The sequence below is a fragment of the Amblyomma americanum genome, chromosome 11, assembly GCF_052857255.1.
Source record: "Amblyomma americanum isolate KBUSLIRL-KWMA chromosome 11, ASM5285725v1, whole genome shotgun sequence".
Classification (NCBI taxonomy): Eukaryota; Metazoa; Arthropoda; class Arachnida; order Ixodida; family Ixodidae; genus Amblyomma; species Amblyomma americanum.
In genome coordinates, this window is record NC_135507.1 from 105151000 (window position 1) to 105165009 (window position 14010).

The following is a 14010-nucleotide window of genomic DNA, read 5'->3' on the forward strand; positions in this document are numbered from 1 at the left end:
ATCATTACGATGTCGGCTTGCGAGTTTTGGTTCTAATAACTTAAAGCTGATCCAAGACAATCCACGCCGATGAGTATTGCATGGTATCGTGGTACTAATGTCGTAGTGTTGGCTAGTTCTCGAAATCAACGGAGTGTCGTTTTTCACCAAATCATAAATTGTTATGTGCGGTGACTGGCTTGTGCGCTGAAACCTTTGTTTTTCTAACACCGCTTTTATTTATTTCACATTCGTATCACGTGTGGCGGGCAACATGAAGTGCCATTACGAAGTTCTCGGTGTCTCTAAGAGCGTCACTCCAGAGGAGCTGAAACTGTCCTACAGAAAGCTCGCGCTGCTGTGGCATCCGGGTAAGAGTATGCGGCGGGACGAAGGCGGTGGCCTGGTACTGGAAAGCGGTGACGTCTACCGTCCGTCCGTGTGTCGCGTTTGGCAATTGAAGGCTGAAGGTAGCAAGAGCAACAGGACAGGACGCGGTTGGTGTGCCGAACCTGGTTATACACTGCACGTCTGCTCGGTTCACATGAATGACTACCGGAAAACTTATCCTGGAACCGTGTTAGAAATATTATATGGATACGGCTGATGTTATTGGGAGTAATTTGTTGTGGGGCCAGAGCACGTAGGCGGCGGACATGCAATGCTTGTCTAAGTTTTTCTTTGTATGTGCATTACTGTGTGTCATTACCCTTAAATACCTTTTGTAGCCAAGGACTCAAGCAGGAATCTCTGACAGTGGACCTAAAGGCCTGCGAAATCATTTTAGCAAACGCCCATACTTTAAATGCTGGCACGTGCACATCTGGCGCGTTTGCTCAAGCATACGTGCGCTTGTTTTGGATTTCAGTTAGTGTCGAGAAAGAAAACGAAAATATACAGCGTCGTATGCACCACTGGGTCTTTGGTAACATAAATACATTAAATCCAGTCAGTGTAGTTGACTGGATAGAGTTTGCAGTTTTATAAAATTCGGTTGAAATAAGACGGCATAACGGTTATCGTCACACTGAACTTGTTTATACAGTCCAGCTCACTTTAATGAATTTGACGGGCATTAAAACTTAATGCAAAGTTGGACAGTGTAAGTCCTTTTTGTGGGTCTGCCTGTTTGAACTAAACCCTATTACGGCATTTTCCAAGCTCTCCAATGCAGTGAAGTGTTCCTCGCTGATACCCTTGATGCCAACAAGCTGGTTTAGGGTTGCAATATAACCAATAGTGATGGAAGCGTTCAAGGCAACAGCTGGCAGGTCTGCCTCCTCATCATCGTCCTCTTCAGATTCCTGACAGTGCGAGAGTTCTTGTACTTCGAATACTATTATTTTCATCAGAGCATGGCTTTTCGACGTCAGTGTCGTCCGCACCAATGAAGTCATCCCAGGCAACGTCAGGTCAGGCTAGCTGCACATCGGCGACGCATTGCCTTAGATTCATATGTGTCCGATAAAAGTGGTGTTCAACGGTGTATTCCATCGTTCCTGGGTCCCCAAGCGCTGCCTTACGCAAAGCAGTTCTTAATGCACTCCGCAGTCAGTTCTCTCCACAGGACCTTATCATTCCAGAGCGGGGAGCAGAGAAATTTGAACTGGGATGTCGTGGCACCTGGTCCTTCAATTCCTGTCAGCATGCGCTAGTGATGTGCAGCCAAAAAGAATTCTTGAGCATGTGAATTATGCCCGTGTCAAGTGGCTTGTCTTGCTTATCATGTTCGGAGGCAGACCAGCGTGGTCACCACAGTAAGGGAAGGCAGCACGGGGTGCGCCATGCACGGCTGTCGAGCACGAGAAGGACCTTCCTATTCTTTTTCGCCATATCCTGGTCAAACTCAACTAGCCACTCGTTGCCTGTCATCCCCATGCCCCCTAGTGGCTCACTTTTCGAATAAAAAAAAAAATAGTCGCTCTTCATTCAAGCCTCAAAGCTTTCAAAGCACTGCTCCTTGCGAGTCTTCTTGATGGCAAACACCGATAATCAGTTTCTGCCGTTCTTGCTTGTATGCAGACAGCCGCTAATGCGAAGCTTACTGCATTAGCGCTGCTGCTGGCTTTCAAGGCATGAGTTTTTGACGTCCGCATTTGGTAAAAAGTTTTGTCGGCATTTCATACGTTCCGTATTTTTGCTTTTTTGGGCCACCAAGTTATTTCCGCAGGAATGAAGGAAGGGGTGACACGAAGGCTAGGATTTGCTTGTTGCCCTCCACTCCTACAAGAAGCAGTGTTTTTCATCTGCGGGTGCGAATTTTAAGCGCCTCCTTGTTCGCTTTAACCAAGTTGTGCAGCTATAGGTGTTGTATTTGAGATGCAATGCCATCGCCCTGGGACATACTTTGACGGCAGCGCCGCCTGTGTTCATAATAATTGTGTGTTCGTTATAACTGCAGCCGTTAAAGTTGCCTTGACCCTATACACAGGCAGTATCAGATGAAGCTTTTGATCTGTTGCAGTTTTTAACAGTTTTGCGAGAGTTAGAAATAATCACAAGCATTGATTCTGTCTGTAGTTTGCTCTTGCCAATCTTTGGGTGAGGTGATGTGGCTATAGGATATTCAGCAATTTGTCTCTTCATCTCAGGTCGTTACACAGACACTTATGATTCTTCTGGAGCACTCACTGTACCCATGAAGTTTTGGTGTCATGGTCCAATGCATTGTAACCTCGAATAAAAAAAACAGTAAAACAACGAAGGACGTAGAAAAGACGAGGTGCACACTGAGACTGGAACTAACAACTGTGCTTTGTTGAAACAAGTGCATCTTCCAATAATAAAGCACAGTTGTTAGTTCCAGTCACAGTGTGCCCCTCGTCTCTTCTCTGTTTTTCATTGTTTGACTGGTTATTTATTCAAGACCATGTACCAACTGGCCCAGATTGCAACTCTTCTGTTATTACATCGAATTTCTTAGCGTGTGGTTGCTCCAGACTAAGCCTGAATTTTTTCTGTCATCATTTTTCATTAGTCTTCGTACACACTTTATATACTGCTCCTGCTAGCTGTCCCTTGTGAGCAATTCTAGATCAAATCATTATTTCAATCTTATGGTGAACATATTACCCTAGCCCTTGACAGTCAATTCGGTGTCATAAATCATCCACAGGATCACTGCAGCTAAATCTGTGTCTATGAATAAATAAATCTTAAAAGGAATGTTCGGTGCACTTGAAAGAAGGCGCAATTCAAGAAAGCCTTTCAAACACTGTGACACCATCTATGGTATCAATGATGACACATTCAACAGGTTGCTTTCACAGGAACATGCAGATTGAACCATTACGTCTGTAGGTATTCTAGCAAGAGTGTCATTTAGATCCATTCAATCTAATCGCCATCAGCATAGAATGCGTCCCGTGTTAGAGAGAAAGTGCTTTTGACCGTGGCAGTATGATGGTAAATTAACAGTAAATCAGACTGGCACCATTTTTGCTCTAATGTGTTGGTAAAATTGTTTGCCGATGACGCCGTTCTGCTCTGGCATTTAGACAAAAACCCGGACAACCTTCAGGAGGCAACAGAGCAGTTCAAGCTCATCCAGCAGGCCTACGACGTCCTGAGCGATCCCCAGGAGCGAACCTGGTATGACAAGCATCGCGATGCCATACTGAATGGAGGTGAGACCACAGTCATTGCCTTTTTACCAGAAAATAATTGTTGATCCAGTGAAGAGTGAGAGCTCTTTAGCCCTTTCATTCACGGTGCCACCTTATGTGTACATAGCTTGTTTTGATCAAGTTTCTGTTAGGACATGGTGCGGTGCGAATGGCTGGGGCTTACACCCTTTGTGATGAGCTGCACAGAGCCATTTTAAGCCAGGAGTCGTGCTGTGAGACCAGGAAGCTGCTTTGAATATGGATGCCTCTATGTGTTATGTAAGCGCCTGTGTGGCACTATAGAGTGTGCCTGTTTGCTTGCTTTACATTCCTCGGTCGTTTAAAAGACCTAAAGTAAGTATAACTGCTTACATAATGGCTTCTTGCAGAAATGGGTCAAATAAGTGTATTTGATACCCTGAATAGTCACTGTGGGGCCATATGAGGACCCCACAGATTTTTCTTGCTTAATCACCTGGAAGGTGGAATTTTTTTCACTGTGCAATCTAGCCTTACAAAAATGTGAAAGTTTGGAAACCTTCCTCTGCTGGATAACAATTCCTGACTGAAGGGGCTAATCATGTCCAAACAAGGTACTTATCTATGCGAAGGGGTTTTTCACTTTCACACTTCAATATATCGCGACACAAACTTTGAGTATACATAAAACTGAAATGATTGCCGCGTTTGCATACTTTCAGTGTTATGGCCTGTAGATGTGTGAATGATATCGATACATGGCATTGTACAAGCAGAATTAGCGCATGCATTAGTAGAGGCAGAAGTTGGTTGCCTCTGGCTTGCGTGCTCAGACCACTTAGGGACCGCCATGGTTCTTGGTCTCTACTCCGGTGGTTCTCCTTCGCATATGTTACAATATCATGCATTGAACTGCTTGTAGGCCTGTTTCAAACACTGACTTGCGGATACTCAAAGTTTAGGGTGCTGCAAATGGCCATGTCTCCTGTGACAATTATGTGAACTGTTCGATGCTTCTTGGACAATAAAACACTTAGCGGGGCAAGTTGGTGCATAGCTTCCAGATTTCAAGTGCAACAAGGACAGCACACAGAACACAGGAAGGAGAAGTAGTGCATGTCCTGTCGTTCTATTTTCTGTGTGCTATCCTTGTTGCGCTTGAATTCTGGAAGCTGCTTGGAAACCTAGAACCCGAGTCCATACCTCATTGGGTTTGCACACAGCTGCTTGTACCAAGAACTGATCACTGGAAGTGTTCAGGTTTTAGAAAATCTTCGCCTTATACTTTTCCATAGTATTTATTGCTCACACACAGGTAGAGGTCGCAAAAAATACATGATACCTCCTTCCTATGTTCCACAAAAGCTAAGACCACAATGAAGAAATTCAAAATTGTCGTTTCCACAGTAACCGGTTTTGTTATTCCTTTTTTGTATGGACAGCCCGCAATTGGAACAGTTTTCTGTCCAAATTTGTTTCCATTGTTAAGAGCGAAACCTTTTTCCACGCTTTGAATATCTTATACGTTTTGTGTAACTGGGGCTTCTGTTTATGTGCTGTGTATTGAATTCTTTCCTCTTTGCCCCCCCCCCTCCCTCTGCTGTAATGCTACAAGGTGATGCATGTATCCAATAAATAAAAAATAAATTATGGGTGGCAAAAAGTGACCCAGAATTTAGAAAAAGCGAGATCTATACAAATGAGTCCAAGTCTAAAATTCGCTGTTCATATTCTGCCCCGTAGGACAAAGAACATTTGGCCAGCAGCAGTAATTAAATAAATATCTTCGTTATCTGCTGAGTTGTAGCTGGTGGTCAGCAATGTTAACTGTTAAAATCTTGATGTGGATGGTCGTCACATGAACTGGAGCGTGCACTTTGCAGTCCTAGAGAGAGAAAGCATGATTGTTAAATGGTGCATATAATTAACTGAATGCAAATATACACTTACACGGTTGCCAATGGCTACTCGTTATCAATCATGAATGGGAAGTTTCCTGACATGGCTGTCAAGAAAGCTATCCATTTGATGTAGCTGCCCATGAGTATAGGAAGGTAAATGTTCACACAGGTTGGAAAGCAGAGTGTATTTTTTAATGCTGTGAATTGATCATGAAGGGCTGAGTGCTGGTATATACTAACCAGTAAAGTATATACTGGTTAAATGTAATCTTAAGTTGTGCAAAGCAGACATGACAAAATCATAGATACAGCATGTGCACCACTCAGTATTGGCTGTATTTGTGGTATACCCTGTGTCTCTGCACAAGAGACTGCTGTTAGCCACTTCTTTGGTGTGTTTCGAGAGCATGGCACTCTTGGAGTACCTTGCGCTGGGTTCTTAGCTGAGGAAATAAAAGGCTCTCCAGGCAATGGGAGCACTTCTATATCACTTGCGCAGCGTGGGTCTCGACTTGCTGTTGTGATCAGGCGCTCTCCTATGTCGTTGCATTTATTGCCACATTGCCACCCATCATAAGCGTCTTCTCCTGTTACCCTTTGCGTTGTGCAAAGTAGCAGACCAGATCATCCCTCAAGCCGACTTGTGTCTTTCCCTCCAGCAAACTCCCTCCACCCTCTCTCCTGGCTGTTTCCTGCATTTTCTGCCATTTCAGGTGCCATCAGCAAATCTAGTCCAGCAACTAGCTGTTTTGCATAAGAATGGGTTTCTGGAGTTTAAAAAATGCACGGTCTAGAAGTGTAAAATTGATAATTCTTTTGTGACTGTGATTGAAGTCGTCATGCAATCGTGCTTTTGCATTTCAGGGCTGGGAAGCGACTACAAAGATGATAGCTTGGACATCTACTGCTACTTCAACTCCTCTTGTTTCAGTGGCTATGGTGATGATGAAAAGGTGCTTTTTAAGTTTGCTTTACTTTAGCGCTGGTCTACATTATTGTGCAACAATGCGTCGGGTTTCTTATGCTACCATTAATGCAATCATAAACCCACAGGTTCTTCTGGTGCTTATCTGCCTTTGTTAGTCTTTTATGGACATAGCCTGTGATTAAATGGGTGCATTTTCATTCAAGCTACCATATCGATGTGCCAGAGATGCAGAATTACAGCAGACTCTCATTAGTTCGAACTTCGAGGGACCAGAAATTTTTGTTTGAGTTATATCAGAAGTGCACTTTAATAGGATTCAAGAATAAGTGCGATTCACTTTAATAGATATCTATGCATACAAGTAGTATTTTGGATCTATATCCATTATTGCTATAAGTATTTTATGGTGTCCTAGTTAAATTTTCTAAAATTTGCTCGCGAAATGAATAGGTGCATAAAAATCTATCTTTAAAGATCAGATATTTACTTTAAACATCAGCCATATGCCCTGGGGCATTGAAGCACTGATAAACATCCCATGACAAGCATTACTAATAGCTATATCTAAAACATTTGTGCACAAGTACTCCTGATACAAATGCCACATTCTGCAATACATATTATGCTATTCATTGTGCCTGCTTACTTGTGCGATTTTTTGTCGCATTATTATGCATAGTCTTTCGGATATGCTCATCTTTTTGTATCAGCTGTTAATTATGAATGGAAGTGCTGCATTGTGACATGCTTCCTGGATCATGCAGTAATGCCAAGAGCAGCCCTTAGTCCTAAAAACTTATCAGTATTGTGTGAAATTTTGCTCAGGAAGGATTCACTAATTTGAAGTTTGGACTCTTCTAGTCGTGATTTAGTCGTGGACTACTTCTAGTCTTGATTTACGACTTTCGTAAATCAGTAAAATAGATCAATTTCTGACTTGGTTGTTTCATTCGGGTTCAGGGATTTTATGCAGTGTTTCGGGAGGTCTTCCAAAGAATTGCTGCTGAAGATGAGGCCTATCAAGATGAACCGGTGGAGGTGCCAGGATTTGGCGAGAGCAATAGCTCCTACGATGAGGTAAGCAGTTTACTGAAATCATCTGCAAATGTGGAGATATATTCACTTCATATTTTCTCGATAAATTTAGCTAATGCTATTGATTGAATCAGCTTAACCCTTTAAATAAAAGAAGTATTACCAACTCACCCAGTTAGCAGTTGTATGTAAGCGCAGTCTAGATGATTGTGGCAGTTGTAACAAGAATAATTTTGAAGTATTATGTTTATCTTTCTGCTGTTTGCTCCGTTTTAACAATCGTCTTTGATTACTGTAATTGCTAATTCAAATTATGCTTATTTGTTTACTGTTATTTTCTACCTTCGATTTGGCTGCATTTTTTTATGTTGGAATTTTTTTTCCCCACTGTAATGCCATACCTGACCTGGGTGCAGTGAAAATAAAGATAAAATTAAAATTTTATGCTGAGCTTCTTCTGGTAGTTCATCACATTTAGTGTTACTAGCCATAGGAGAATTGCTGGGTTGTACAACCCCACTCTTATGTTGCCGGTTGCTGCGTTTTCCTGGCTGCTACGTTTTTCTGAGCCAGTCCCTTCCAAGCTTACATAGAAGCCCATGTAATGTAGACTTGCATCACAATCGTGGCAGTGTTCTCACATGCTATGTCGCTAATGTCACTTCACTCGTGATAAGGGTTTACCCCGTGTCGGCATTTTGACAGCCCATGTTTAGTGCGCAGGGAACGGCAACGGCTAACTGGCCAACATGCAGTACTCTATACTTCATCAGTGCTTGGCTGCCACTGCGTTTGGGGGCACAGAAACAGAACAGTGTGGCAGAAAGAGCAGTGTGGGCAGCGCTCTACGAGATGCAGTAGCGTCGGTTGGCTCTGAGGCATGTTTTTGTCAGCTCATTTTCCCTGTCGCCTACAGCTTAACAATACAACTTCCAAGAGACGAGGACTGACTGTGCGAGATTGAAATAAGTGGCTACCGCGAAAACTGTGGAGAAGCATGCACATGTGCTCGCCCTCTTCGTTACTGCCCCCTTTTACCAACAGCTGCTGAGGCAGATGGGCAGTCATTGCAGGACATTTAGCATTTTCTGTGCATTTGAATGATTGTGAGAGCGACAACGCCTTCGAGGTTCTAGAGAAGTATGTAACCCTTATTAAAAGTAAAACAACGAATAATAAAGAAAGTAACAAAAGAGCATAAGAAAGTATTATAATTCCAATAAAGAAGGGTGTCAGGCAGGGAGACATGGTCTCACCAACACTATTCACTGTGTGTTTACTGGTCGTATTTAGGGACTTGGATTGGAACGGTCGGAGATAAGAGTTAATGGAGAATACCTGAGTAACTTGCGACTTGCTGATGGGACTGCCTTGCTAATTCACTCAGGAGATGAACTGCAAAGCATGAACAATGAGTTAGACAGGCAGAGCAGAATGGTGAGTCTGAAAATTAATATGCATAAAAGCAAGGTATACAATTGGTAGCGAGGTAGTGGAAGTGGCAAGGGAATATGTCTACTTATGGCACGTAGTGACCGCTGATCCGGACCACGAGAGTGAAATAACGAAGTGGTAACAATAGAGTGGAGCGCATTTGGCAGGTACTCTCTGTTCATGAATATCGCTCAAGAGAAAAGCATACAACAGCTGTACCTTACCTGTGCTCACCTATGCGGCAGAAACATGGAGGCTAACTTAAAGGGTTCAGCTTAAATTTACTTATTCATTTATTTATTTCACAGTTGTGCAGGTCTGGTTGGCCCGGGCAGGAGGGGCTTGAAACACAAAAATCGCGTAATAATACCCTGCATGTCACACAAAGAAAGCAAAAGAGATGACATAACAATAAGTACTACCTCGAAGAAAAGAAACGCGAACAGCCCGACGCCAATACGCTCCGCTTTTTTAATTTCTTTTCACCGTGCTTTTACTTCGGTGATAGCAAAAAGACCCTAGACTCGTCCATGATACATTCTAGGACGACTCTAACGTCTTTTTCGTACCACCCAGGTAAAAACGCGATAAAAATAAATTCAAACAGTGGGGCGTGTTGGCGCCGGGTTGTTCAAATTTTTTTCCATCGCGGTAGTACAAATGCATGTAAATTTTGAGTGCGAAGCTTTAGGTATGTAAAATATAGAAAATAATTGTGAAGTTCTTTTTTGTTGTTAGTGGAACGAAAAACACTCAGGAAGCGCACTCATCTCAGAAATGGTTTGTTGGAATTGGAAGAAACTGTGGTTCTATGCATTTGTTTTAGCAAAAAGTGGCCGTAAAGAGTGCTCGCTGGTGTCGCAGGTTTTTCTAGTGCTGGATTGCCTGAGGAATGAGGTATTTACAAGTTTGCCTGTCAAGATTTTATGTAGGTGGGAAATACGTTTGATTTTTATGCGCACATGGAGCAATGGAAATTCCCCAAGTTCTGTTGGAGAGTCAGATCTGTTTTTACTGAAAATAAAGCGGAGTGCTTTTCTTTGAATAAGCTCTAGTGATGAATATCTTTTTTAGTGTGCGGATCCCCGTAGCAGAAGCTTATTCAAGTTTTGTCCTGATGGAAGTATTGTATGCACAGAGGTTTATATTGTCACCGATAAACGGTCAAAGCACTCAAAGCTAGGTTTAATTAGACGTGCTACGCGTCCAAGACCAGCAGGGAGCTCGTGCGAGGAAGACGAAAACCTCTAGCCCCTCGAGAGCGCAAGGCATGGCAAGTCCCATCTAAAACAGTTCGGCCGCGGCATGGCGCCACTGGATTGATTGGGACTGTGGCATTACTCCCCCTCTCTGAAGGGCAACGACTCGGTGCCGCAACAATGAGGAGCACGAAGACAAGGGACGGCGCATGTGTCCGGCGGCTGGTGTGGACAGGCCTGAAGTGCTAGCGGGCATGGTACGGCTTCATCCGTGCGACATGGACGACTTCGGGGGTCGGCTGTCGAGAGGAGTGAACTGTACCCTGGGGAAGAACTTCATAGTTCATCTCACTGACTTGGCGGAGTACCTCGTAGGGGCCAAAATATAGGCGTAGAAGCTTTTCGGAGCGCCCACGCATGCGTATTGGGCTCCAAACCCAGACTTGTTCGCCGGGCTGGTAACTAACAGCTCGGTGGCGGAGGTTATAGCGGCGAGCGTCGAGGGCTTCCTGGTTCCGGATGCGCTGTCGGGCTAGTTGGCGGGCGGCCTCGGCGTGACGAACGAATTGGGCAGCGCCCATAACAGATGAGGTACTACTAGTCGGGAGCAACATGGCGGCCAGCATGGTTGTGGCTTCGCGACCATGCACCAAACGAAATGGAGTGAAGCGTGTCGTTTCTTGCAGAGCAGTGTTATAGGCAAATGTGACGTAAGGGAGTATGGCGTCCCAGTTGCGGTGGTCTGCGTCAACATACATGGAAATCATGTCGGCGATCGTCTTGTTGAGCCGTTCGGTGAGGCTGTTCGTTTGAGGGTGGTAAGCGGTTGTCTTGCGGTGACTGGTGCCGCTCAGGCGCATAACCTCCTGCATAAGGGCCGAGGTGAAGGCCGTTTCTCTGTCAGTTAAAACGATGGCGGGTGCACCGTGACGAAGCACAATATTTTGAACGAAAAAGTTCGCAATTTCGTCAGCGGTACCACGAGGGAGAGCTTTAGTTTCACAGTACCGGCTGAGGTAGTCAGTGGCGACCACAATGTAGCGGTTACCCAGCGAGGACTCCGGAAATGGGCTCAGTAAGTCCATGCCGACTTGGTAGAAGGGGACTTGTGGCGGATTAATAGGCTGCAGTAGTCCGGCTGGCTTAGTCGGCGGCGACTTGCGACGTTGGCACTCACGGCAAGTTCTGACGTAACACTGGACAATTGAAGCAACCCTGGGCCAGTAGTACTTTTGGCGTATCCGTGCCAAAGTGCGAGAAAAACCCATGTGACCAGAATATGGGTCATCATGGCACGCCTGCAGAACTTCGTCGCGCAAGGCCGCAGGTACGACGAGCAGATAGGCAGCTTCCTTCAGGTTGTAGTTTGTCTTATACAGAACGCCATCGCGCAAACAGAATGACGACAGTCCACGTGAGAAGATTCGCGGGGGTGACGCAGCGCTTCCTTCAAGATACTCAATGAGAGGCCATAGTTCACTGTCGTCCCTTTGGTGTTGAGTGAGGACGGATGTGGAGATGGCGCCGAGAAAAATAGAATCGTCGTCGGGATCATCTCGGTTGTCCTCGATAGGAGCACGAGACAGACAGTCGGCATCACTGTGCTTCCTACCGGACTTATAAACGATGGTGACATCGAACTCTTGAAGGCGAAGGCTCCAGCGTGCAAGCCGTCCCGAGGGATCTTTGAGGTTCGCCAGCCAACACAGTGAGTGGTGGTCACTGACGACCCTGAAAGGACGGCCATATAAGTACGGGCGAAATTTGGTCACCGCCCACACAACGGCCAGGCATTCTTTTTCGGTGGTGGAATAGTTTGCCTCAGATCGTGACAAGGTGCGGCTCGCGTTTGCGATTACGCGTTCGAGACCAGCCTGCCACTGCACAAGGACCGCACCGAGGCCGATGTTGCTGGCGTCTGTGTGCAGTTCAGTGGCGGCTGACTCGTCGAAATGTCCAAGGATGGGCGTACTTTGGAGACGAGTTCGGAGGTCTTTAAAAGCCTTCTGTTGTTTCAGGCCCCAGAAGAACGGTTCGGAATCTTTCGTGAGGCGGGTGAGGGGCTCAGCGATCTGGGAGAAGTTCTGCACAAAACGCCTATAATACAATACAATACAATACAATCTTTATTCAACATCTCAAGGATGTTTGGAGTACAGACAAAAAGCCTGACATAGGCTTGACTAGGCCCGCACCCCAATACATGGCAAACAGAGGCAGCGCATGGTAAAAATATAAAGAGGAAAAAAAAAGAGAAAAGAAAACACAGCATTTGGATTTTGGGAACGCAATCTGCAGCCACTGCTGCAGTAATAAAAAAAATATATATAAGTGCATAAAGCAGACTAATAAGTGACAGTGAAACATACGCCAGTCCAAGTTGTGCATACATAAATAAGACATACAGGTAATGAAATTATTACATAACATATAGAAGCGTGCACAAACCTAGACTCCCGTATAAGATAGTTGAAATATATCTGGTAAAAAGTAGAGATACAGAAGTAAATGCAAAAAAAAAACAAATGGTTCCAAAGAATAAGAAAAACATGTTCACATTCTAATTCCATACAAATTTCTTTCTTAGGTTTTTCAATGAAACAGATTGTATATCTGTGTTCTTGTCCTTCAAGAAATCATTTAGCATTGTCGGCAGTTGGAATTTCAACATTTGATTTCCATAACCCGTACGGCATTTACTCACATTCCATTGTTCGGGCTTGCGCGTTGGGTAGGTAGGAGTGTGCTTTTCCAGTCCGGCCAGCAATTTTAATGCATTTATATTTTTAGATTCTTCTAATTTATATTGTTTAGACAGTCTATAGGTGTACATAGATTTTACACTAACAATGTTCAGCTGCCTGTACATGTCCTTCGTATGGCTTAAATAGGGTGCTTTACAAATTATGCGGATGGCACGTTTCTGTAGCAAGTGAAGATCATTAATATTATTTTTGCTTGTGGTTCCCCATACAAGTGCGCCGTAGTTGAGCGTGGATGAGAATAAAGAGTTGTAAAGCAGAATATTAACTGCTCTTGGAAAAGTAAAACAATGACGCCGCATGAGACCAACAGTTTTCGAAAGTTTTTTGATGAGGTCATTTATGTGCTGATCCCAGGACAAATTTGCAGAAAAAATAACACCGAGCGACTTGAAACTCTGTACAACCTCTATCTCTATACCCTCAATTAGAATTGGTGGTAGTACATAAAGTTTATTTTTTGGATGAAACATAACAGCCTTGGTTTTTCCAATATTTAACTTCAACCCATTTTTTGCTGCCCAGGTGCTAACTGTACGAAGTGCACGATTAGCACGACGGGACAAATCTGCACCGGAAGAGCCGGAAAAGAATAAACTTGTATCGTCTGCATAAATTATGTACTTGGCCGTTGGGTCAGTGTTTACTATGTCATTTATATATAAAACAAATAGAAAAGGACCTAGAATGCTTCCTTGCGGAACGCCTAGTTTAACCGGTTTTACGGTGGAAGAGTGCCCTGTTATCACAACACACTGTGATCGGTGTTCAAGGTAGGATAAAATTAACTGAAGGGCTACACCGCGAATACCATAACACTCCAACTTTTCAATCAGTATACGGTGACTAATATAGTCAAAGGCTTTTGTAAAGTCAAGGAAGACACCAAGGACCATGTTTTTGTTTTCAAAACTTTCCAGGATAATTTCTTTTTGCGTAAGTAGCGCTAATTCAGTGGACCTATTTTTTCTGAAGCCATATTGCGCGGGAGCTAAGATGTTACAGTGATCGGTGAAAGAAGTTAGTCGTTTGAGAATAACTTTCTCAAGTCCTTTCGAAAAAACTGGAAGTATTGAAATCGGACGGTAATTAGAAAGGTTGTTTCGGTCGCCCTTTTTATATATTACGGTTACCTTGGCACACTGCATACTCCGGGGGAACACCCCTGATGAAAGGCAGATGTTGAAT

General features: G+C 44.1%; 1 protein-coding gene across 1 annotated transcript in view; it reads left to right on the plus strand.

The window, feature by feature from the left end:
* The first annotated feature begins 45 nt into the window (after positions 1 to 45).
* The window catches only part of LOC144111402 (dnaJ homolog subfamily C member 21), a 37244-nt gene continuing 23279 nt past the window's right edge, over positions 46 to 14010 (plus strand). Inside the window, exons 1-4 of the mRNA XM_077644683.1 lie at positions 46 to 350; positions 3477 to 3605; positions 6329 to 6417; positions 7353 to 7469. Of these exons, the coding sequence (XP_077500809.1) occupies positions 254 to 350; positions 3477 to 3605; positions 6329 to 6417; positions 7353 to 7469 (432 nt within the window). The 5' untranslated portion in view covers positions 46 to 253. The remainder of the gene's footprint in view (positions 351 to 3476; positions 3606 to 6328; positions 6418 to 7352; positions 7470 to 14010) is intronic.